This window comes from Sparus aurata, chromosome 22 (assembly GCF_900880675.1).
Source record: "Sparus aurata chromosome 22, fSpaAur1.1, whole genome shotgun sequence".
Classification (NCBI taxonomy): Eukaryota; Metazoa; Chordata; class Actinopteri; order Spariformes; family Sparidae; genus Sparus; species Sparus aurata.
The window spans coordinates 7996311-8020247 of record NC_044208.1 but is presented as its reverse complement, the minus strand read 5'-3'; the positions used below and the strand labels follow the sequence as shown (position 1 = coordinate 8020247).

General features: G+C 41.5%; 3 protein-coding genes and 4 non-coding genes across 10 annotated transcripts in view; 5 read left to right on the top strand and 2 right to left on the bottom strand.

The window, feature by feature from the left end:
- Positions 1-4740: 4740 nt before the first annotated feature.
- Positions 4741-9374, bottom strand: rnaseh1 (ribonuclease H1). Of its 4 annotated transcripts, XM_030404582.1 has the most exons (10): positions 9247-9371; positions 8080-8181; positions 7645-7769; positions 7150-7329; positions 6899-6998; positions 6547-6601; positions 5614-5698; positions 5336-5460; positions 5023-5182; positions 4741-4872 (listed from the first exon to the last, which is right to left on the bottom strand). In XM_030404582.1, exons 1-9 carry the CDS (start codon positions 9294-9296, stop codon positions 5066-5068), a joined length of 939 nt encoding a protein of 312 aa, XP_030260442.1. In that variant the 5' UTR covers positions 9297-9371; the 3' UTR covers positions 4741-4872; positions 5023-5065. The 4 variants fall into 4 exon arrangements, with proteins under 4 accessions (XP_030260442.1, XP_030260443.1, XP_030260441.1 ...); XM_030404583.1 differs by lacking the exon at positions 4741-4872 and having other exon boundaries at positions 4900-5182; positions 6899-6959; positions 9247-9374; XM_030404581.1 differs by lacking the exon at positions 4741-4872 and having other exon boundaries at positions 4900-5182; positions 9247-9373.
- Positions 8659-14666, top strand: rps7 (ribosomal protein S7). The gene is made up of 7 exons (XM_030404585.1): positions 8659-8730; positions 9423-9508; positions 10037-10108; positions 10630-10773; positions 11873-11937; positions 13376-13526; positions 14552-14666. Exons 2-7 carry the CDS (start codon positions 9434-9436, stop codon positions 14627-14629), a joined length of 585 nt encoding a protein of 194 aa, XP_030260445.1. The 5' UTR covers positions 8659-8730; positions 9423-9433; the 3' UTR covers positions 14630-14666.
- Positions 10232-10451, top strand: LOC115574700 (small nucleolar RNA SNORA73 family). Its single transcript, XR_003982556.1, has one exon. It is a non-coding gene; the product is annotated as a small nucleolar RNA SNORA73 family (small nucleolar RNA).
- On the top strand, positions 11346-11565 carry LOC115574699 (small nucleolar RNA SNORA73 family). The gene has a single exon (XR_003982555.1). It is a non-coding gene; the product is annotated as a small nucleolar RNA SNORA73 family (small nucleolar RNA).
- LOC115574701 (small nucleolar RNA SNORA73 family) lies at positions 12374-12593 on the top strand. Its single transcript, XR_003982557.1, has one exon. It is a non-coding gene; the product is annotated as a small nucleolar RNA SNORA73 family (small nucleolar RNA).
- On the top strand, positions 13809-14028 carry LOC115574697 (small nucleolar RNA SNORA73 family). The gene has a single exon (XR_003982553.1). It is a non-coding gene; the product is annotated as a small nucleolar RNA SNORA73 family (small nucleolar RNA).
- A 1759-nt stretch (positions 14667-16425) lies between the features above and the next one.
- Positions 16426-23937, bottom strand: part of LOC115574580 (CNK3/IPCEF1 fusion protein-like) — a 56518-nt gene continuing 49006 nt past the window's right edge. The window contains exons 15-22 of the mRNA XM_030406211.1: positions 22095-22302; positions 21621-21694; positions 21124-21195; positions 19630-19685; positions 18677-18771; positions 18363-18600; positions 18089-18261; positions 16426-17060 (exon numbers count right to left, since the gene is read on the bottom strand). Coding sequence (XP_030262071.1) covers positions 16893-17060; positions 18089-18261; positions 18363-18600; positions 18677-18771; positions 19630-19685; positions 21124-21195; positions 21621-21694; positions 22095-22302 — 1084 coding nt within the window. The 3' untranslated portion in view covers positions 16426-16892. The remainder of the gene's footprint in view (positions 17061-18088; positions 18262-18362; positions 18601-18676; positions 18772-19629; positions 19686-21123; positions 21196-21620; positions 21695-22094; positions 22303-23937) is intronic.

Genomic DNA, 23937 nt, shown 5'->3' with positions numbered 1-23937 from the left:
AGTGACTCGCACAGAACCTCAGCAACTGGAGACATGATGTCTTTGAGTTGGGCAGAGTTGCTCACTTGACAAGACTTGGATATTAACTCAAGAGACTCCAGACCTGATCTCAGCCAGTCTTGAGTGACCACTCGATTGAATCTCACTTCACCACGCTACATGCAAATAAACACGGACCTCTTTCCGTTTGTAAAGACCAAACGCGTTGTGGCTCTTAATCAGTGGATCAACAGTCGGAGCCCACAAACTGGGACAGACTTACACAAAGAAAGCAACAATTTAACGTGGAGCATTTGCCGAATATGCAATAAGGCCCTCATGATTAAGATTTTTTTTTCTCGTGAGTGATTCTTTTTTTAAGGGAGTCTGGGGAGTGTCAAAGAAGTGCTGTTTCTGTCAGTTAAGAAGGCACTAATGAATCAGAATTTATCATATGAATTTTGAAACTAAATTAAGTCAAGTTTCCCTTCGCTCAGCAGCTCTTAAAATTGCATGATTTGCAAGGGAGTCTGGGGATACTGTGGTTACTAGTTCCATGGTTTGTGACATGCATTTTTAAGTTTAAAGCCTGTGGGTTGTAGTCAGACTTGCTTTTATGCATCTGTGACCACGCCCAGCAGTGATGTCACAGAGTTACATAACCACAGCAGGTGAGAAGTTCAGCGACTGCAGGTCAACAAATTCAAGACTTTCAGGAGGTGCTACTGCATTTTACTCTTTAACTCGGCCACTTGTATGCGGGCTTGGAAACCGACCGATCCGACACAAGCCCGGCCGGTCAGACGTGACTTCAGTGGCTCGGACATGAGCTGGATGTCTTCGCTGCAACCTGAAGAAAAAAGACAGAAGCTCATCAGTCTTGACACGACCTTGGACGGACCACAGCAGCCAACACCCAACCTCGGTGACCAAACATGACCCGATACAATCTCCAACTTTGTGGGACTCAACTTGGGCTGAAGCGACTTGGCTTCCACAGCAGCGCAGTCTGGGCTTGTTTTCTGTCGAGCGGCTGAACGTCAGCATGAAGTTTTTCTTTCTTCCCCATCAGGACTGCGAGGCACTTTAGCGAACATCCCCCGCTCGGTGTCAGACGGTTTGTGGTGTCAGAGGGTTCTTCAACCCCGGCAGAACATTCTGGTTTATTTTAGACATTGTTGGTCTAAAAATTGACAAAACCTCTCACTGAAGTGTGAGCAGGATGTTTCTAATGTCTGGTTTGTTAAGTTTCTTTACAGTTAGCTCGGTCTTCCTCCCCTCCAGCAGGGCAGCGGTGGACCAATGCCAGAGCTCAGTCTGCTGAGGAGAAATGAGTGTGTTGAGGAGGAGTGCTAACAAGGCTCAGCCCGCTAGGAGGTGAAGCTGCTGCGGGGTGACCTTTGACCTCCGAGAGGCGCTCTCTCTCAGACTGGGTTGCCTCTGGCGGGGTCGTGGCGCCCCACGCTCGCCGCAAGGCAGCAGTCGGGGTCAGAGCAAGGAACCCCGAGCCTCCGTCCTGCCGTTTCCAACATCGACACCGACCAATCGACCGGCCGCAGGAGGACGGAGGAGGAGGAGGAGGATGAGAAAGGGAGCAAGTGAGGAGGGGTGAGTCTCTAATTTCTGTTTCTCTGTGTTTCCATCAGCAGAAACAAATAATTTTTTTTATTACGGAGACGTACAGAAGGTCTGCCAGGGGGAAGCAGACAAGAGGCAGATACTTCACAGAAAAACAAGCGGTAACACAAAAAGTAAAAATACTCCATTACAAGTTAAAGTGTAGTACTCAAAAGTTTGATGCTGTTGTGTTACACATTCACTATACGACTTTTATCACTGATGCAGTTACATGGAAGTAGCCCTTTTACAGTGTCGACAGGGAACTTTGAGAAAATTTTAACCACTTCTTTTTCAAAACCCACAATATCATGAATAAATTTCTGTGTGTAAACACGTCCTAAAAAGTGTATTTTTCCCCTATAACGAGTGGAAAAACCTGCCGATGCAGTATGAATACTATTCAACCAGTTTTTATTTTTAAATCAGTTTGTTTAAAAATGCGCTAGATCAGAAAAGGTTGAAATACCGTTACTGCCCTGTGAGATTTTTTTTTGGGGGGGGAGGCGGATTTAGATGAAGAAAAAATAAAAGGATCAGAAGAAGAGTGGCAGAAGCATAATAAGTGCATGATGAAGAAGAAAAAGAATGGAAGAAGCAGTGGAAGTAAGGCGAAGAAGAACGGAAAAAGGAAAAAGAAGAGGAGGTGGAAGAAGAAGAAGGAAAGGAAGAGGAAGAGGAGGAAACAAAAGAAAAAGAAGAGGAGCAAGATGAAGAGGGATGAAGAAAAGAAGGGAAAGAAGAGGAAGAAAAGGAAGAAAAAGACAAAGAAAAGGTGGTGGTGATAAGAAACAGGAGGAGAGAGAGGAAAGAGAGAGAGAGAGGGAAGAGGAGAAAGTGAAGTGATCCACATTTCACCACTTGTGCTGAGGCATCTTTTAAAACTCTGCGAGGAGGTGAAATAAAGTTCTGTCGGGTTGGAAAGGGCAGAGCAACAGGAAGTTGTAAAGCAGAACTGTGGACAGTTCAGTTAGTTTGAGTTTGGAGGCGAGGAAGAGCGAATATTCATCAGGTGGTAAATACGACTCAGAATCAATGGTAGCATTTCTCTGAGTCTGCGGGATGTGTAAAAGGCAACTGATAAGATGTTATTCTGATGTGTGTGTGTCTGTGTCTGTGTGTGCGTGTGTGTGTGTGCACAAATTGATTAAACTCAAGTTCTGCTTCAGGTCTCTTAGCCTCGGAGAACTTCTCTTCCTACAACTCCTCTCGGCTCGGCAGCTGCTTTGACACTCGTCTCTCAATCTATTAATAAAATACAATAATAAAGTATAATCTGTTTTATTAGTAGCTTTGCCTGAGAGGTCGACCTGCCTGTGTGTTCCTCGTCCTGGTAGCTGCTCGCCTACTGAGGGCTGAAATGTCGCCTGTTGAGTCCGATAAAGTTTGAAAGACATAAACCCTCTCTGATTTTTTTTGCTTTACACAGTCGGACCTCCACCTGACCTGAGTATAGGATTGGAATGCGCGCACAGCAAAGTTTTCATGCCATTAGCTCATTCAGCTTCATCCTTGGATATCTACTGCATCCAGCTGTGGAATTTCTCTGCTCAGTTATTACATAATTTTTGTTACTAAGTTTACCAAAGATTGCCAAATTAGGTGAGTTAGAAAAGTCACGCTATTTTGACAAAACTGCACACAGGTGTATTAAAAATGAATGTAATGTATAGAGCCACGCGTGGAAGACTTTGGCTACAAACGGAGCCTCAAAAAAGAGTGAAAAGGTTTTCTTTCGACGGGTGCTGGCTCTGTCTCCCTCTTCATCTTATAGTTTCAGACATGTAAAGTTAAGCTTGTCTCAATTTATGAGCGTCATGTGAGGTAAATGTTGTATTTCTCCACCTATAAAGTGTTTTTGTTGTGTTGTTTATTTCTTTGTTTATCCGCCATTTCCATATGAATGTGTACAAACATGAATTATCTATCAACTGGGTGTGAGATTAAATCCCGGAGAGAAATCCCTCCGTTTGATGATGCTAAAGGGGATCCTAATAAAGCAAACTAAATGTTTAGTCGGTTTCCACTGGGAGGTTGTGTTTTCATCCTGCCCAGTGTGAGATGACAGGAGGCCTGCTTTGAACTGAACCGGTCTGTCAAATTATAGCTATTTATAATGAGAATGTTTGAGGCGCTTTCTATCTGGGAAATAGGAATAAATGAATTGAATACTGAATTGAACACTCGTCCGTACAGGCAGCTTCAGCCGGGCACTTTGGGTCAATATTGTTTTAGTAATAACACTGACTGGTTTACAGTCTGCTCAGCAAACTGGGCGCAGACATCTCCCAGTTTAATTTTGTGTAAGAAAAACAGGACTTTAGATCCGGATTAGATTCCACCTCACTCTCAACAGAGTTTTATTTTAATAAACTTCTTCCCAAAGCAACAATGTGTGTGAAGCAATATGAATCTAATGTGCCGATCAGTATTTAAACAGATCCTTAAATAAACAGACATCCTGCTGGGTTTGAGCTTTGTCTGAGTTGTAACAACAACCTGGAGCTCCTCCTGCTGGACGACTGACTGCATTACAACTACTCTGAATCAGTTCTGCACGTTTTCTGTTTTAAGCAGTCAAACTAAGGACGCTTTTTTTTTTTTTTTGCGAGGACGAAAGAAAGATGTAAGGATGGATGAACCCGTTTCCTCTCCAGAAGCTTCCTCTATCCACAAGGAGCATTTAAGGGATTAGAAGATCCTTCATGATGGAGGGGGAACAGTTTTCAGTTCGGGAGGAGAGAATGTATGGAGCTAATGTTAGCATAAGGGAAGCATTTTCCTTCCCTTACACATCACCCATCCTTTCTTAGACCCATCCTAGACTGCCCCCTTCTTTTTCTTGGAGCTATATTTCATCATGCCAATGTCTCCTGTGAGTGAAGGAAGAAAGGAGACACCGTTTCCTCGTTTAAAGGTCCTCCAGAAGCCTCCTCTCTCCTTGTCTCCTAAAGGGTGCATTTCAGGGATTGGAAGCTCCTCCATGATAGTGAAGGGGAAACCATCTCCAAGTCATCATAATAATAACAATAATTATAATAATAATAATGTTTATTTGTGTTGCACCTTTAAAAGAGAAGAATGTCAAAGTGCTTCATAGGAGGAGAGGACATGAAAAAGTGCAACTTAACATGATGAATAGCACTCATGTACCTCAGTATTCTTTGTCCCTTTTTGAATGTTATTTCCTTCTTCATTCGTCCTTCCTGCTCGTCTCCCTTCTCTTCCTCACTTGTTAATGCTGCCTTCTCTCTCCAATCCCTACCTTCCTTCACGCTGCATCACGAAATACAAAACAGGCGGTTGAGGCAGAAACTTAAAACTTTATTTAGAGCAGAAACACACATTTTAAATCAACATTTCACAGAAAAACGGAAAAAATACTGATTTCTGGTTCCATCTCAGAACCCTGAGAGAAAAACAAACCTCTGTATCACAGAGTAGATAAACAGTCCTGCTGCTGATCGCTTTAATCGGAATCGTCTCCGTCGTCATGCTGCTGCGGTAAAGGCTTCGCTGCCCCTTCCCTCGACAGCCTGTCGGCCTCCTCGTTGCCGTGGTAGCCTGCATGCCCGGGAATATGCAACTGGAAATAGAAGACAGAGAAATGATGTCCCCAAGATTAAGCACTTTCCTTTTTTTTCCTTCTTCATCTCTTCGTTCTTGAAAATGTTAACTAACAAGAAAGCGAAGGATTGAGATCAGGGTGAAGTGAGAGGTGATGCAGGCTGATATTTACCCAGACGACCTCCAGCTCTGCGTTCAGTCTGTCCAGCTTCATAAAGTCGTCTTTGTTGGTGATCGGACCACCAGATTTCAGCCTCCAGTTATTCAGCTTCCAGTTCTTCACCCAGCTGGTCACACCTGCACCAACAACACCACAGACTTCAAACTTAACTGTTCAGATGAAAATCATAAGCCCTGGACCTGTGACATGTTGGAGATGAACAAGACTTTGATCAACGTTACACCACTTTGGTTTCATGCACAGAAAGCATTTCATTTTTTTTGACTCACCGTTGATTGTAAATTTGCTGTCCGTGTATAGAACCAGCTTCTTAATGTTCTTCTCTTTGGCTTGTTTCAGCGCTCTGCAGGCTGCCTGGTCCATACATGAAAATACACAGAAACACACAAAAGTCAAGCTATTAACGCTGTTGTACATGTTGTTGGGTTTTTTTAAAATATGTATGTTGTCTGCATACTTTAGAGACCTTTGTAAGACTTCACTAGGACATAATATGTTTTATAGAATAAAATTTAAGGACATGATTTTTAAAAAAAGGACATATGTTTGCAAAAATGTTCATTGATATGTTGCACAACTTTATAGACCTGCAGTTATACTGACATGCTTGTTATAAAACAGTAATTTTAAGTTTATCATTTAAAACATGAAAATGCGTCCTGTTTAACTAGACCAAGCATTCAAAGTTTTCTAATATGGACACATTACTTCCATCATTCAGAATAAAAAAGGAGCTTTGGACTGCGGAGAACATTAATTTTTTTCATTGATTCTGGCGCCCCCTGTGGACAAAATGACAAGGGTGAAGCAAAGTCCACTTTGTTTTCATGCTGTACCACTGAAGAGCTTCTTTCCTCAGGTTCTGAGACCCAGCAAATTAGTCCTTAGCACTCAAACATGGTTTAATCTTGTGACTTATCTAACCCAGTGACAGATAAAGAATAACTATATCACAAAGGTTGCTTATGTAGGTCTTATGTAGTTTATAGAGGCAGCGGTATTCATTTGAAACGGTTTAAAAACTCCTTTCAGTACATTCGAGTTCTAGCGTCAAAGGCATGTGTGTGTTTAAGGGCATGCTCAGTTCTAATAAGAATAACGATTGCTGTTTTTCAAGTAAAATAACTCCTGCTCACTACGCTGTTAACATTATGATTAGAATCTGGCTTTTAACACTGAAGCACTTGTGTTGAGTGGCTTACCTGCAACTCAGCACGCTGATTAGTTTGTCTTCCCTGCAGTCGATCTGCAACATTTCTGCAAGAAAGAAGCGATAAATGTGTCCCATGAATTGATTTATTATGGAGATTTTGTATGCGCTGGTAGCCAACATAGGGAAAGCAAAGTTTATTAGGGACTAATCTTAAAAGCTGATGGTGTCACAAGTCTATAGCCATTACGTGCAATAAACATTCACTTGGTAATAAGTTAGAGCAAAAAAGGTTATCCGTTTCAAGTTTTAATTTAGATAAAACCCAGTTACAGTCTGAATGTGCTGTCTATAAAGCGTGTGTGTGTGTGTGTGTGTGTGTGTGTGTGCGTGCATTTTCTCACAGTGGGTGGTTGCGGCCCCAGTACACCCCGATGCCAGCTCGAGCACCACGCTTTCCATTGGCTGTACAACAACCGTCGGTGTAAACAACGACAGCATCCCCTGGACAGAGGGCGAACAGTGGAAAGATCATCCACACGTTTTTAAGTGAAAAAAAAACCTTACATATTTCTTGTCATGTTGGACAAAAAAAGGTGAAAGCTTCATATCACCGTTTATATTTTACGTTTATCTCATTCTCCAGACTTCTTACCCATGTATGTGAATCCGTCTGGGCCTACTGAAGATGAACTTTCTGACTGTTTGACTCGTTTGGGTTGAGACTCAGCCTGCTCTTCTGTGTGACATCTCTTCTTTCCGAGAGGGATGTACTCCAGAGGCTCCGGGCCTCTTTTGGGAAGCAGATTTTCATTTGACTCCAAAAGCTCAGCCACTGAAAGTCAAAAACACAAACTGTTATTTTTTTGTTTGCAAAGTGCCATTTTAGAGTTTCGAAGGAGGCATTTATCCCTAATCCACAACCATATACTACGCAACAAGTTCCTGCATAAAATTCCTGATTGTTGTTGTAAATTGTCATATACAAAGCATGGAATCCTGGATCAGGCAGATCAAGTATTTGATTAAGCATCTTCTCTGCAGACAATAAAGCTGCACATATTTGAGCGTTGATGAATTAACTTGCTGCTGGGATCAAAACTTCAACCTTTTAACAGCATCAACCTCATGTTCGTCTTTACCAGCATACCTTTCTTCTCCACTGAAGGTGCAGAGAGTTCTACTCCTCTGAAGAACGCCCAGGCATCTTTCTCTGAAGCAAATTTCTTGAAAGAAGCAGATGGAAATTTGTCCACCTGGCTCTTACATTCATCCCTACATCAAAGTGAAAACAGGTGATCATTCCCAGATAGATAGATAGATCGATAGATAGATAGATAGATAGATAGATAGATGGCTTCCAAGCCGAATTAAAGAGTGTATTGTTGCGATTGCAAAATACTTTCAAATTATCTTTTAGCTGGTGTGTCATTTTACCAGAGGACAAAGTGACATTAAACCACCTAATATTTGAATGGAATTTGGCATATGCCTCCTTTCGCTAAAGGGAAAGCGCTTTGAGGAATCAACGGCTTTGGTTTTCTTACAATAAGACGCGCTGACATTAAGATGCAAACAGTCTTACCATGAAGTGTAGACTCCTGGTTTGAATCCTTTCTTTACTGCGTAGAAAAACTTGCCCTTCGCCATGTCGTCGGCGGCGCTGCAGACAGCCCTGCGTGCAACTCTGAAAAAGCCAGTCAGTCTTAACATCACTGTGTGCCGAGAAACTGTCGTGAAACGGAGGTGGCTAACATCGTGACGTTAGCTCTAACAGCGAGGTATCATTGAATCTGACTGGTCATTTGTGTTTTGCGAGGAAACTCAAGCCAAATTCAACAGTACGGCATACGCAACTTACACAGTCAAAATGCCAAAATTAGCTAGCTAGCACTGTTATTAGCTAGCTAGTTTGCTTTCTCTGAAGAGCGACAAGACACATACACGCAAATATTCCAGATAAGTATGACTCTCTTCTGGTGTTAAATCCCCGGGACTAAGCGTTTCTTTAGAATTTTTAAACTGCTGCGAAAAAAGAAATCCAAAAGTCCTATTGACAACAGTTGACAGCCACAGCAAAGCACTTCCGTCTATGTTCTCACACAACTCTCGCGATGTTCTTTTCATTCCCAGCGAGTACTTCAACACCTCTCGCGATAGCAATAGCCATCGCCCGGATTGGATTAATACAACTCTCGCGATGTTCCGGCCTCTTCCTTGGCCGTCGTTGACAGAGGTTAGTCGTGCTATTTTTCACCGGACTGGTTTTTCTGATCCAAAATGTGCCTTAATGTCGTTTTATTTGTGCGTTCGCCCACCACAGAGCTTCTTAAGTCTCTGATACCTTAGATTATGAGGTTTGGGGTGGCGGATGGCAGATTTATGGCATGAAATACAGCGTAGTAGAGAAGCTCAGGTGAATGGGTTCTTGTAACGGGGAGTAGCTAGCTAGGCCGTGCATGTGTTCAGATAGCAGCTAAAGCAGCGACTGGAGAAGGCAGTAGGTTAGACCGAACACTTGAGCCACTGTGTATGAGTCGTTTTACTGAATAAAAACTAGTAAGTGTTGTTTATAACTGTAAACTGCCGCGAAATTGTTGCAAAGACAAGTGACAGCCGGCTAATTTATGTTAGCTAGCTAACCTAGCTCTAACTTATTGCTAACATGCAGTTTGTACTGATGTAACGTTAGTGAGTGTCTAGCTTGTGTCTGTATTTTTATTCAGAGGTAATCATTTTTGCCATAAATTACCTTCCGTGTTGGCTATCCTTCTGAGTTAGCCTGCTGCTCCCGGTTAGCATAGAGCTGCTCTGTCTTCAGCCTGGCGCGGTAGCGTTACATGCTGGTTTGAAGGAGTTCTTCCAGGATCCATATCAGTTAAGAAGCCTGTAATTGTAACACACATGTCTTATTACTTCTCTCCACAGAGACAAAGGCCATGTTCAGTACCAGCGCCAAAATAGTGAAGCCTAATGGCGAAAAGCCAGACGAGTTCGAGTCTGGGATCTCCCAGGTAAGAGGACCAGGATCACGTCAACTCATGGGTTTACTGTAGACGTTTGTCAAGCTGTGTACTCCACACAGCTGGCTGTTCTTGTGAGATGACCACCAAAGACTTCAATGTCCAGACGTCATTCAAAGATGGCATGATACATTGTTGAGCCGATTCTGTTAAATGGGCTCTGTAATGCAATTTGAAGTTACTTCAATTGTGTCCAACATTCACTTAATTCGAAATCAAAGTGTCAGTTAATAGTTTGAAGGTGAAAACAGGAGGGAAATGTTGATGTATATGTAGTGTATGTTTAAAAAAAAAAAATGCTAACAAAATCTCCTGGACGTGTTGACTGAGCTAGTTGCTCTTAAGTAATTTCATTCTTTTTGGTTGCTGGTTGCATGTAAACACAAACATGTAAGGAACATAACCTGCTTTGAAGAAATATTGTCCAATTGGACAAGTTATTTGCAGTGGATGTAAATGTGTCCAGGAGTTGGGTTTTAGAATGGTCATTCAAGAGTGCTTTTCCTCTTCTCCTTGCAGGCTCTGCTCGAGCTGGAGATGAACTCCGACCTCAAGGCTCAGCTGAGAGAGCTGAACATCACTGCAGCAAAGGTAAGGTGGCTTACAGGAGTCCTCTGTATCTCTATTTGTATATACAAATCATCAAGAACTCTTTTTGCTGCTGGTCATATTCATTTTTAAAATTCAGCTGAAGCTGCTGTTTTAAATGAAATTCCGACGTGGACATCCAGCGAGCTTGCTCTCCTGGCTCTGTCCTGGTGGCGTATGGGAGCGTAGCTCTTGAGCTGAGACGTACAGTCCCGTTCCACATCGTCGGAGACCAAGCTCTGTCCCCGGCCTCTGGTCGGTGAGGATGGGCGTCCTGCATATTCCTACATCTTCCCAGAGTCCTTTGGGGCAATTACTGGGGAGCTAAACCATGCAGTGCACATTATGTGATATTAAGGCTCGACTTGAATCGCTATAGGTATAACATTCTCCTGATTAAAGCTTAATTGTTCATTGTGCTTTGGGGTAATGAGCTGTCTATGCGCTTAATGTTTTTAATTAATTGGGCTGTTGTACAGGATATTTTTGATTAGGTTATATTAAGTCTGTTGTTCTGGTTTTAGGAAATCGAGGTTGGTGGCAGCAGGAAAGCCATCATCATCTTCGTTCCCGTTCCTCAGCTGAAGTCCTTCCAGAAGATTCAGGTGCGTCTGGTGAGGGAGCTGGAAAAGAAGTTCAGTGGAAAGCACGTGGTCTTCATTGCACAGGTAAGGATGGTGATGGATAAAGCAGAGATATAGAGGTGTCTTGTCCAGTCAATGCAGTTATGAATGCTGATGACCCTCTGGTGTGCTATAGTGAGGCTCTTTCTTCCACAGTTAACTAGAGGTTTACAGCTCACCGGGATAGTATTTTATTCTTTTTGAGTTGCACCAAACTTTTGGTGGAGAATCAAAGCTATCTGGATTTGTTTAAAGCTGAAGGGGTCTTTCCATCTTGTCATGGGTGGGGTGACTTTTCTTTTGAGGAAAACTTGCACATTGTTACAGTTGAGTAAATCATAAATTTTTGAGTGCTAGTGGAACATTCTGTAAATGGGTTTTCTCACACTAAAAAGCAATTAAATTTTCTGGAAAGATCTCAAGCATTGTTACCAAGCTTAAAATCTCAAGTCAAGATTTTTGAAGATTTTATGGATTTTTAATCACCTGCAGAAGTCAGTTTTGACTTATTTGACTCAACTGACAAGATGAAGTCATGCAGACAATTAAAAACAGACCTCTGCCATGGCCTGCTACAGGAAGGATTGAGGGAGATGGTGATCTGTTGTCTGTTTTATCCGACGTGGACATCCAGCGAGCTTGCTCTCCTGGCTCTGTCCTGGTGGCGTATGGGAGCGTAGCTCTTGAGCTGAGACGTACAGTCCCGTTCCACATCGTCGGAGACAAAGCTCTGTCCCCGGCCTCTGGTCGGTGAGGACGGGCGTCCTGCATATTCCTACATCTTCCCAGAGTCCTTTGGGGCAGTTACTGGGGAGCTAAACCATGCAGTGCACATTATGACTGAAACGTGTTCAAAATGAGATTTTGATTTGTTCATTACAATAGTTTGACATTCGAACTTTACTATAGAATGTTATGGTCCTGTGGAAACGTAAATGCTATTTTCAGTGCATTTTGTTTTTGACCATTGTGTTGAAAGCAGAAAAGCAAAATAAGTACAGGTTTACTTGGTGCCCTACTTGACTTTAGAATATCCTGCGCTTTATAGACAGTTGGTGTTTTTTTTTTAATTTTTTTATGGTGATTTAAGTTTTAAATGATTGTAAATCCTGGCTGGAAATTGATTAGACGATGTCATTTTCAGAGGAGAATTCTGCCCAAACCCACCAGGAAAAGCCGCATTCAGCATAAGCAGAAGCGTCCCAGGAGGTGAGTAGAAATTCTCAGCTTAATGTCACATAAGCAGAAATTTGTTGATGGACTCTGAAAATAAGTTTATTTTGATGTTAGTCAGGATGGTATCAATATAGATTTGTATTCCTGTTCTTTGCTGCTGTGGTATAATTCAGTGAAATAAACCTGCAAACACTGGGGTTGTCTGATATAACATTTTTCATTTTATTAGCCAATGAGGATAATAAGTGAAGCAGTTTTATGAGAAATTATTTTAAAGTTGCACAACAAAACATGACTTCAACTTGATTCAAGTCATTTTATGCCAAAATTGTGGGGGGGGGGGGTTGATTTTTCATAAATGTGACTATTTGCTGGTTTAGTCATCTATGAAACAGTTTAAAGGAAATGTTTCCTTAAAATTGCTGTGCCGAGTGAATCAGTGATCATGTTCAGTAGAAACAGTTTTTATCCGACGTGGACATCCAGCGAGCTTGCTCTCCTGGCTCTGTTCTGGTGGCGTATGGGAGCGTAGCTCTTGAGCTGAGACGTACAGTCCCGTTCCACATCGTCGGAGACAAAGCTCTGTCCCCGGCCTCTGGTCGGTGAGGACGGGCGTCCTGCATATTCCTACATCTTCCCAGAGTCCTTTGGGGCAATTACTGGGGAGCTAAACCATGCAGTGCACAATATCTGTTCATACCAGATTTATCACAAGCTTCAAGTGTCAGTGTGAAATGGACTTCATGTTTTTATATTTGGTTGCACTGGCATAATATATGGAAAATGCATTGCAAATAACATTTTCCCAAGTTGTACAGGTTAGATTCATTTAGTTTTTATTTAGGCCGCTGCTAATAACTGCCTTCTATCTGTTATGTGTTGGGTCTCCAAAATAAGATGCCTGTCACAATTAATGGATATATTGAAATGTTTTGTTCAAGCAACACAAAGATTGGCACATTTAGGGGGAAAAAAAGGGAAGTAAGGAAGCATGGACTATGTGGCTTCTGTGCTTGATAAATCATAAACAAATCAGAATATTTGCAAATTTCATTTTTATTAATTTAGTGACTAAATGCTCAGTTCTAGTTATGTACGCTAGGTCTACAACTTAGAATTTTTTGAGTATCATCCACCGATTATCTTAATGATGGCCTTTAAAATTTGAAAATGCACATATCCAAGAGCATAAAGTGATGTCTTCAAAATAGCTTCTGACCAACCAACAATCCAAACCCCAAAGACTCTCCATCTATTGTCATAAATGACCAAGGAGAGCAGCAAATCTTCACATTTAAGAAGCTAGAACCAGCAAGTGTTTAACATTCTTGCTTAAAAAGTGATCATCAGAATAGTTGGCAATAACTGTTTGACTAATTGTTGTGGCACTGTTCCAAGCACAGATCCCTGAGCTCGCAGCTCTTTCTGTATGATTTGAGTATTCATGTGATTTATTGTTTTCCTTCCTCAGTCGTACTCTGACTGCGGTCCACGACGCCATCTTGGAGGACCTGGTGTTCCCTAGTGAGATCGTGGGTAAGAGGATCAGAGTCAAAATGGACTGCAGCAGGCTCATCAAGGTCCATCTGGACAAGGCCCAGCAGAACAACGTGGAACACAAAGTAAGTCATTAAAACAGTTGGAATAGATGTGTTGGCAATTTTAAATGACATGTTTATGGCTGCAATTGTTTTGTATATCAGTTAACCTGCTGAATATTTTGTTCATACTATTGACTATAAAACATCAAAATGATACTAGAGCACATGGTGACGTTCAATTTCTAGTGTTGATGGTTCTGCTCACCTTCAGATATGTTAAAAACTTACTCGTCTTATTGGGACCAGCATTGATCAGATGTTGAAACAGTGGGCAGCAGTCATAAATCCCCGTGTATGTTTTATCCGACGTGGACATCCAGCGAGCTTGCTCTCCTGGCTCTGTCCTGGTGGCGTATGGGAGCGTAGCTCTTGAGCTGAGACGTACAGTCCCGTTCCACATCGTCGGAGACAAAGCTCTGTCCCCGGCCTCTGGTCGGTGAGGACGGGCGTCCTGCATATTCCTACATCTTCCCAGAGTCCTTTGGGGCAGTTACTGGGGAGCTAAACCATGCAGTGCACAAACTGTTCACCTCAGTGATGATTTACATGTTGCTGGTGGTGAATTCTAAATGTTAAATTAGAAACTAGTTAAAGGAGTACAGTGTACAATCAGTTCCAACTTTATTGGGTACAGTGTAATGCATCCTGCTGTAGTGCTGTAACATCTGTAATTTGGACATAGAATCCCTAATAAAGGGGACATGGAGTATAGAAACATGTACATCAGTGCTGAACTGATTGGTCAGTTTGTCATTTGAAGTAGAAAACTGGACGTTCGCTGCTTTAAGATTGTGAAATCTGAGATTTTTTTTTTTTATAACATTGGAAATTTGCTACATTGGATTTTTCCCTGTTCTCAGACAAAAATAAGTTAAATTGTGACAACATTTTTGGATTAAGAATAAAGCAGCAGAATTGCCTGCATTTAAAATCAAAGTTTTCAGTCTTAACGCGAGTTCAATTAAACCAGCTGAACCCCTGTTAATACTGATAATCTGAATAAACTAATAGGATGTTGAAATAATCTGTGCCCTGTTGTCTTTCAGGTGGAGACTTTCTCTGGTGTCTACAAGAAACTCACAGGCAAAGACGTCGTGTTTGAATTCCCAGAATTCCAGCTGTAAAAAATGCAGATGACAAAATAAATTTGTTTACTGTCAACATTGTTGGTGGCTTTTGTTACTTTACTGAACAGAAAATCCTAAAGTTGTTTCAAAGGCTTTATTTTTATCCCACAGAGGTGGCAAATGTCCATAGGGTTGTGGTGATGAACAGCACAAGTAGAAATGTTAAAACAATTTTTATTACTCAAAATTTAATATCCAAACCAATGACTACACTGACAGTTTCTATACTGCTTAACCTATGAGGGTTATATGGATGTTATAACACATTAAATGTGTGGTGATTCGTTTTTAATTAAAAATGCAATGTAACCTTTTGATATAAAACTTTTCAAATTTAATGAGTAATAGTTATTCTGCAATAATAACTTCAGCCAGTGGGCATTTCAATTGGGACAAGCTCTTATTTTAGTACAGTTTAAATCAGTAATTTGGTTTTAAATTGGGGTGCTCCATCTAAACTGTCAAACACCATGCCATCAGTGAGCTCTGGGCTCTCTTTGTCTCATTTCTTCATGGTCTGGGCAAGCATCACACTGGAGTTTAATTTAAAACTTCTGTAGACTTTTCCTCACTAACTTCACTTTTGAGAATATTTCACACTAGAAATCAACTCTGTAGATTTGAAATGATTTAATTGGAAAACACGCTCCAACATTTTTGGGGGTTATATGCTCCGTAAGTGGCATTTCTTTTTGTCTAACTGCCCATATTTGAAATCTACAATTGATTTCTCCATGAAATATTCCCAGAAGTGAGGAAAAGGCATATGAAAGATACTAACTAAAATTACAACATGGTGGCCAATAATTTAAGGACCGAGGGAATTAAGATAATCAAGCCCAGATCTCACAGATGGGTGTGGTGGATTGACACGTTCGATGCAGCACTCTAAATATAATTTGGCCATTTGTCTTTTATAGTTTGTCACGATGGGCAGCACGACGGCGCAGTGGTTAGCGCTGCTGTTGCTCCACAGCAAGATGGACCTGGGTTTAAGACCGAGCAGGGCTTTGCTGTGTGGAGTTTGCATGTTCTCACTGTGCCTGCCTTGGTTCTCTCCAGGTACTCTGGCTTCCTACCACAAACATAAGACATACAAAAGTTAGGTCAATGGATTACTCTCAGTCGTCAGTAGGTGTGATTGTGGTGATGAAATGTGTATCCTGGCGTCACCCGATGGTAGCTGGGCTCTGAAAAGAATGAGCAGTTTAAGATAATGGATTGGCTTAGTCAGGATTATCATTTTACATTTTTTATTTTTTTTTCCATTTGTGAAAATAATGTCTCTCCCAGGAGAAACATTTTATTCATGTGTGAAACAGTGAGAGAGAAAACCTTTCACAAATGTTTTTTCTCATGTTGAACCAAGTGAAAATTATTTTATTTTCTTCAGGAGAAAACCTTTTTTTTTCATGTACGAAACAAAGTGAAAAGAAAGTTTGGCAGGAATAAAAACATTTTTTGTTTGTCTTTGTAATAATCATTTTGACCACACGAGGCTGTCGTGCACCACCAGAACAAGTCTTCAGCCAAAGCTTCCACTCAGCTTCACACAACTTCTTTCAGAGAAAAAAAAAAAAATCTGGTGGAAAAACAAGACATGATGGGAAGAATATGTTTCCCTTTTCACACATGGGGGGAATCTGAAATGTTTTTTGAACTCATTTTTACAAATGAAAAGTTGGGGGGCAAAAAGGGAACTTAAAAGGAGGTCAGGTCATCCACACAGGGGAGAAAACAATTTAGATCAGATCACCAGGAAAAAAAAAAGCTCTTTACCTTACCCTCAGGGCTTCCGTACTCAAACATTTAATTGATGAGCAGCTTTTATATTAAAAGTCAAATTGCATTTAATTCCCATCAAATGATAATTTAATTAAAAGCATATGGATCACAATTATTTTTTAACACATATTTATAGTATCCAACCCCTCATATAACGTCTAGTACATCATAATTTATTCATTTATTTTGCATCAGTACAAATCTGCAGAGCTTTAAATGTAGTGGAAAATGTTCAAAATCTGCCTCCAAAACTGTAGTGGAGTAGAAGTATAACGTAGCAGAAAATGGAAATATTGAAGCAAAGTACCTCAACATACTACTGAAGCACAGTAGTTGAGTAAATGTACTTAGTTACTTTCCACCACTGCCATCTGGAGGGTACTTTAACACAGCACCATTGCTTAGTCCCAGTGCACCCAGTGAGATTCACCACAGAAACCTGCTCTCTGAGCATGCTCCCTGCACTGATGTGGCCTCAGGTCTCTGGAGGTCGGAGCTCCGCGGCGCCCCCTGCTGCCTGGCTGGATCGAATGATCTCCTGCAGCAGGATGGGGTTGGACAGTTTCCACTTCCTGTATGTTGGTGCTGTGAGTGTCGGGTGTGCCAGGACCTGATCGAGGGCCCACAGCTCTGACTCTTTGGCCTGAAGGACATGAAGCCATTATTGTAGTGAAATGCTGTACAAATAAGAGTGCAGCTGTGTTACTGGATCTCAATCTGTGTGCGTCGTCAGATTTGTAAATTTGTAAAAGAATCTGTAATCACGTACTAAAATCCGTTAATATGTTTAGGAATCTGCAAATGTAAATCATGTGACACAAGACAGCCAATTAAAAGGCACGATTGAGTTGTAGCCAATGACGTATCTGTAGGTGTTTAGCTCGTGCAGCAAAATATTTGATACTTACGTCAACATTTACAGCTTTGTCAACACGTCTGCAAATCTGAATACGGATGTACAAATGTGATAACTCGCATAATATGATCATGAACCCAGCAGGCATTACCTTCTAAACATCAGCATGTTAGCATTGGCACAGTGAGGGTGTTAGCTTGTAGCCTAAAGCATCACTGTGCTACACCCTGATAGGGATGCTAGCATGTAGGGGCTTAGTCTCAGCTTGGGAACATGATTGAACAACGAGCTGTGTATCGCTGTTTTCACATTATAATTGGCAGTAACGCAAAAAAAAGTGTAATTTAATGTTTCTCGCAATCATGCTTAGTCTACATGGGAGATAATTAAAGATAGTTTTTGTCTCAAACAAATCATTTCTTTCTTTCTTAAACACCTAAAACCAACCTCAAAAAAATGTTATTTTTCATGGAAATTGAAGTAAGTTTTAACATTCTGGGAAATATGTCCCATTTGCTTTCTTTCTTAAGTGAGATTATAAGATCGATATAAATCTTGTGGCTTTCCATCAAGCTAGAGGCTGGAGGCTAGTTAGTCTAGCATATTGCTTGGAAACAGGAGAGTAGCTTGCCAGGCTACATTCAAAAAGGTAAAACAAATGCCTAACACTTACCCCTGCAGCTCACTCATCTGAACCTGTTTCATTACTACACAATCAGCCATTCTTGTTGGATTTTCTCTCCTAACCTAAAGCATCTTTCCGCAGCCCCTATGTTTCTGGCTTCTATATTTTTTTTTCTCTTTTGTCGGCTCACCTTTAAAGTGCTCTTGAGGATCCGGAGCACGTGGAGCTTTTCGTTGACTTTGTCGTTCTGACATCGCCTGATGAACGACGCTCTGAAGTCCCGCTTACTGGACTGACCGATCGGAGACAAGCTGGCGGCCTTCAGGTGGTTGTAGAGGCACTCCATCTCATCGGGAGGCTTCTCTGGAGAAAGGAAGATGAGATCCACACAGATGTAAAATAGTTAAAATTGCCCTTTAAATCAGCGGTTGCTACGGTAACCAGGTGTGGTTCCAGGTGTTCACCGTGGCCGTCGTCTTCTTCTCCTTCTTCTCCGACTTGGATCAGAGGGAGGGACACTTCTCTACCTGCCCCGTCTGGTCCGGGGAGGTCAGGACAAGACAGGCGTTTACCTCCAACTACAGGTGTTCTTCTTCTACTGTGTCTATTCAAAGTACCGCTCTCCGAGGTGCTTCTGGTTCTGTTTTTACTGGTCGGTGTAGCAGGTGGGGGTGAGTCACTGGACGGAGACTCACAGACAGGCTGAAGACGAGAAGGACAGAGTGTTGGGAGGATTCGAATTAACGTCGTAGTTCTGTTTCACTCTTTTGACACTCACACTTTCAGGTCCTGCTGTTTCCTGTCCGGGGTCCGTAGAACAGGAAGTCGACTCACACTCATCACCGTCCTGATCGCTGTCTTCACTGTAACAGTCTGCACACAGAAGAGACAGACGAGTGAAGGGAGGAACTGTGGGAGACAGAGCGCCACAGAAAAGAAGAAATGGAAGAAGAAAGTGACCTGCTGCAGACAGCATAGTTTCTTATTTTCCTCCATATTCTGTTTTTTTTTAAAGATCTATTTATTCTGGATAACTTTTCTTCCATTTTGTAGAAGAAATACGTTGACAGGCCCTTTAACGCCTAGTCTCATTCTATTTTTTATTACCATTGCCAATTTATCTTATATTCTGCACGTATCAGCTCAGGGAGATGCTTCACTGTTTCGTTGTTTCACACAATGACAATCAAATCTTGAATCTTAATAACGTGTCCTTAACGACTCTGTAAGGACACTCCCACACAGAGTTTTAAAAACCTGCAACTCCCCTCCGGTTAGTTAGAACTGGAGAAGCCTCTTGGATGAGAGGTGAAACGTCTTCAAGAAAACTGAAACAAAAAAAGATTTAAGAAAGATAAGAGAAAGAGCTCACAGGAAGAAAGAACAGAAGACAGAATGACAATAGAAAAAGGTCAATAAAATGGAAGAAACACTCATTCAAAGGATTCCAAGGAAGGGTCAAAGGGTGGAGAAAGGGAGGGGAAATTTGGAAGACGAGAAAATTGAAAGGGAATGGAGAAGAGTAACCAAAAGAGAAAATGGGAGAGCGAAAATAGGGAAGAAGAGACGACAGAAAAAAATAAAGACAGGAAGGAGCAGATGAAGTTAAGAAGAGTTAAATACTTTCAATTTCAGCAGAATTTATCATTTGTTTCCCGTATACATGATGTATGTTAATCATTCTTAAATCGCCTGTGTTAATTATATGAAACTGTGTGTGAGCAGTCTGACCTTCGGCATTGATCACCTCACACGGCTCGGCTGCTTCTGACAGTTTACTGATCCACCTGCAAATAGATGCAAGGCCTTTTAATGCTGCAGCCACCTTCAACAGGACCTGACTCATCAGTTTCACATTACAGCACAAAACAAGAAGTGGGTGAATACTGAGAAAGACAAGAAAGAGGAACTAAATCTTAAAATAAATACAATGCAAGACGACAAGTCTACAGTAAAGTAACATCTATCAGCTTGATTGACACGGAGTTTCGTTAGATGTGCGTGGTCCTCAGAGGATTGATCCCCTCCAAAATCTCCTCCGCTGGCAGGTATCAAAATGTGACGGACAGATTTTGCTCAAATTTGCTGATCACATTTCTGCTCCCCAGAGACGGAACCTTTTTATGTACAGTGCATTCAAAACATTACTTACTCATTATCAGCTAACTTTATCAAAGTATGCAAAGTAAAAGTACTTTTTTAACATTAAAATGATCCAAATCTGTGTTTTACTATGATATCTGAGGGGAGTTGCAGGCTTTTAAACTCTGTGTGGGAGTGTCCTTACAGAGTCGTTAAGGACACATGAGCTCTGAGTTTAGAGTGGGTTTCTAGGGCTAGGTGAGCCCCAGTGTGTATGGTAGTTAAGCTGCCTGGGGAGAGTGCTCAGTACAGCACTGTAGGTGGGTGATAAGTAATGTGGTCGGCGCACCTCCTCTGTTCAAAGCAGACGTTCCAGTTTGAAGTAGATGCCGGCATGCAGATACATGAGAGCCATTCAAACTGCTATGAGACGGTGCTTTGAGCTACATGCTAACAGCCTGCTCCCAGTGACAATGCTAGGATGTTGGGGTTTGACGGGTATGACATTAGCCATGTAAGTTTCACATGCTAACATTTGCTAATTTGCACCGAACAGCTCACTGTCGTTACAATTCATCCTGAGGGGAACACGAATGTTTCTAAAACATTTCAATGTGATTATGAGTTAATTTGCTGATGATTATTTTGGACGGCGGTGTGTGGTTGTGTTGTAGCGTAGCTTTTTTTCTCCAGTGTTCATATTGCAGTTATTGTGTACTGTCCAAAAATATGGAGACGTCAGAGTTTTTATGTTTTGGCAATGTTGTTGTCATTATTTCAGTGTCAGTAAAGGTCATTTTAATTGAATTGGAAAAAATGCTGTTCTACGACAAACCATGTACAACGGTCTGAAATAGTCGTTTCTGGTTTCTGGTTTCACGGTATTTCTGTGCGGTTTGTCCAAGTGGTGTTGCCATACCTAACTAAAGAGTGGGCGACAGCTACTGGCCAACCGTTGCTTGAGTACAGGCATGTGCTTAGCATGACTGAAATGACTGCTATCATTACTGGATGAAAAAATATAGATACAAAGACAATCAAACACAATACACACACACACACACACACACACACACACACACACACACACAGACACACACACAAACCTGTCAGAATTACTCAGAGATTCAATCAAATACTCACTTATTCATGTCTGTGAAGCTCTCTGCAGCGATGAAGATGGTCACAACCAGGGGATGACTGGCTGTTACCGCACTGTAACACAACAGTGAGCTTTCAGTGACATATAATAAAGATCTCATCACAAATCTCATCAGCTCTGTCAGCGTTTTTCAACAACCGCCGCTGTGCTGGGGGTTTAACTGATCACAATCTTACTGAGGACATGTTGACTTGTTTGAGTGTTTTGAAACTTTCACAGTTTTTAGAGCACATTTACACCTGCTTCATTATCAAAAAGACAGGAAGTCTCACTTTACTACATTACGGGGCCTTTGAGAGTGGTGGATGTGTGTGGTATGTTGAGGTGACTTCACCCTGACTGAGTGTGTGAAGGAGTCGTCAGCAGCAGAACGATCGACTGCAGACAGTTACACTGACTGTGGTTTTTGTTTTTCTTCTCTCCAGCCACACCGACCTTCACTACATGACGCACAGTAACAAAAGGAAACAAGCCGTACTGTTTCTTCCTGCACTGTTTGGCCTGTTCGATGGTGAAGCCGGACAGGTTGATGAATCCCTCTGCTTTCTCCGCCTGCAGAGACGAGAAAAAAAAACACCCGTCAGCAATCAGTCCAAAATCTGAAATCAGTTCAAAATCATAGATCTGCGTCTCTTTCATTAGCTAAACTGTTTGAGGCGTCCTGTTTGAGTTACGTGGGAGCTTGGTGGTCTTGGTCACGGGCTGTGTTCTTGCCACTTTGGTCAGCATACAAAACTAAACTGTGATTTGCTTGTATTTGCAGTCTTGAAAGGTCATGTCGCCGCCTCAACAAGTCTGGCCCCCAGAGCAACATTAGACATGATGTCTCAGGAACAACACTGACAGGCCGGTATCACATAGTCTGTTCTTACATGTGCTCAAACAGAGAAAGAACCTGTGAACCCCACTCGTGAAACACATTACGAGCACTTTAAGATCGGCCGGGACTCACCAGCTGGTCGGTGTACCAGTACAGAGAGCTCTTCTTCAGGACAAACCAGTATCTTTTCCAATTGCTACCCAGGAAGCTGCGGCCCTGCTTCCTGCGGAGGAGCCAGCCCTGACAGTCCGCCACGCCCAGATCCTTGACAGAAACCCGCCGTCGACTCATGGCTGCGAGGGGACGGAGCCAATTGGAGCTAGTTAAAATTGGACCCCTTCTCAGAGGTCATAGGTCAAATCTAACACACAGGCACAAAACACAGGTTTTTAGATTCGGTGTGACTTACACTTTCTGAGGATGGAACCACATCTTGATCACTTCTTATGACACCAAACTTGCCTTAAAATCGTCATTTTTTTTTCATCACATTTCATCAGTATCAGAGTAATCCAGCGATTGTTTTCTGTACATTCATAGGCACACTGCAAACTGGAGTTGCTAACAGATAATTCGTCATACTTTAAATGATGCTCATTTGCCAAAATAGAGGCGTAAAAATTCAAGTTGTAGCCCACAGCCTACCCAAATTAATCTTTGGGAATGTACATCTCCCAATGCATCAAGGGAACAGTAGTTCCTCAACCTAAAGCATGATTATGCCCTGCATAGATGTAAGACAAGGCACAATAATAAGACTATAATACTTTTCCTTGTTGTTCTTTTCAATCGGGGGATGTTTTTTGTTCTGCTTTCTGTTGTTTCTGCTGTAGTGAACACATATTAAGAGTCAGTGTGACTAATACCTCTTGAAGATGCCGCTATCTTGATGTTCGTCACTAATTAATATCCTCAAATCTGCTTAGAAATCGCAGAGAAGAACAATGCTCTCTTCACAACTCCAGAACTTGCCTTAAAATCATCACGTTTTTAAGTTTTCTTCAGTATCAAAGTAATCTAGTGACAGTTGTTTGTACATTCATGGGCACATTGATAACATGAACTGCTAAAGGCAAATTCCGCTCACTTTAAATGATGTGAATTTGCTAAAGTATAGGCTAAAGAGCTTTATCTCAAGTTGTTGCTCAGAGCGAGACTAATTGAATACTTGGCAATAAGAATGACAATATTCTCTCCAGTTGAACAATCAATAGATAGTGTTTTTTGTTGTATCTTTTTGTTTTGTTTTTTTATTTTTTATTTTTAAATTATTCCTATGCATATATTCAGTATTTGCCACAAGGAATGGGGTGTATCGAAAAGTCAATCGCTGCAATCGATAGTAAAACATCCAGAAAACTTTAATCTCACTGGGACTCCAAAACTTGCCTGAGAATTATCATATTTGTATGTTGTTGTTTTTTTAATCAGAGTAATACAGTGGTAGTTATTAGTACATTTATGGTTAAAGCGCAAACAGGAGCTGATAATAGATCATTTGGCACACTTTTAAGTGATACCAATTTGCCAAAAAATAGGCTAAAAATATGGAAGTTGTAGCCCACAGTGTAACTCAATTAATCTTTAGCACCTTCATACTTCCTGTTTGTAACCCCAAAAGCATGAAGGGAACTGTAGGAACTTCGTCTTTTCGTTTGTCTGCGCTGTAAATACACTTTAGATTAGCTGTGTAGTGTTTCGAAATCATTTTACATCCCCCAAAATCAAATCTTTTGTAATTACCCTCCTCCAAATGACCAAAAACAGCAAAACCTTGAAACATGATTATGGATTTGACTTAATTTATCCATATTTTCGGATACATTTCTGCCTAAATGTTTAATCGAACTAAACAGAGACGAGTGTAATGTTGTGACTTGGCTTTTGTTTACTACCTACATTAAACGGACATTCGATAAGAGAACAAACACTCCTGATCTTACCTGCTGCAGTCTGGACGTCCAGCAGTCTGGCG

What these genes read in the sequence shown, in the direction of transcription:
- rnaseh1 (XM_030404581.1), bottom strand. Translation starts at nt 9,296, where the DNA reads ATGCTAACCGGGAGCAGCAGGCTAACTCAGAAGGATAGCCAACACGGA. An exon ending in CCAGGAGTCTACACTTCATG is followed by an intron (nt 7,770 to 8,079) that starts GTAAGACTGTTT and finishes ACTTTGATGTAG; the next exon opens with GGATGAATGTAAGAGCCAGG. An exon ending in AGACGGATTCACATACATGG is followed by an intron (nt 6,999 to 7,149) that starts GTAAGAAGTCTG and finishes CCCTCTGTCCAG; the next exon opens with GGGATGCTGTCGTTGTTTAC.
- rps7 (XM_030404585.1), top strand. Translation starts at nt 9,434, where the DNA reads ATGTTCAGTACCAGCGCCAAAATAGTGAAGCCTAATGGCGAAAAGCCA. An exon ending in TCGAGTCTGGGATCTCCCAG is followed by an intron (nt 9,509 to 10,036) that starts GTAAGAGGACCA and finishes TTCTCCTTGCAG; the next exon opens with GCTCTGCTCGAGCTGGAGAT. An exon ending in TGAACATCACTGCAGCAAAG is followed by an intron (nt 10,109 to 10,629) that starts GTAAGGTGGCTT and finishes TTCTGGTTTTAG; the next exon opens with GAAATCGAGGTTGGTGGCAG.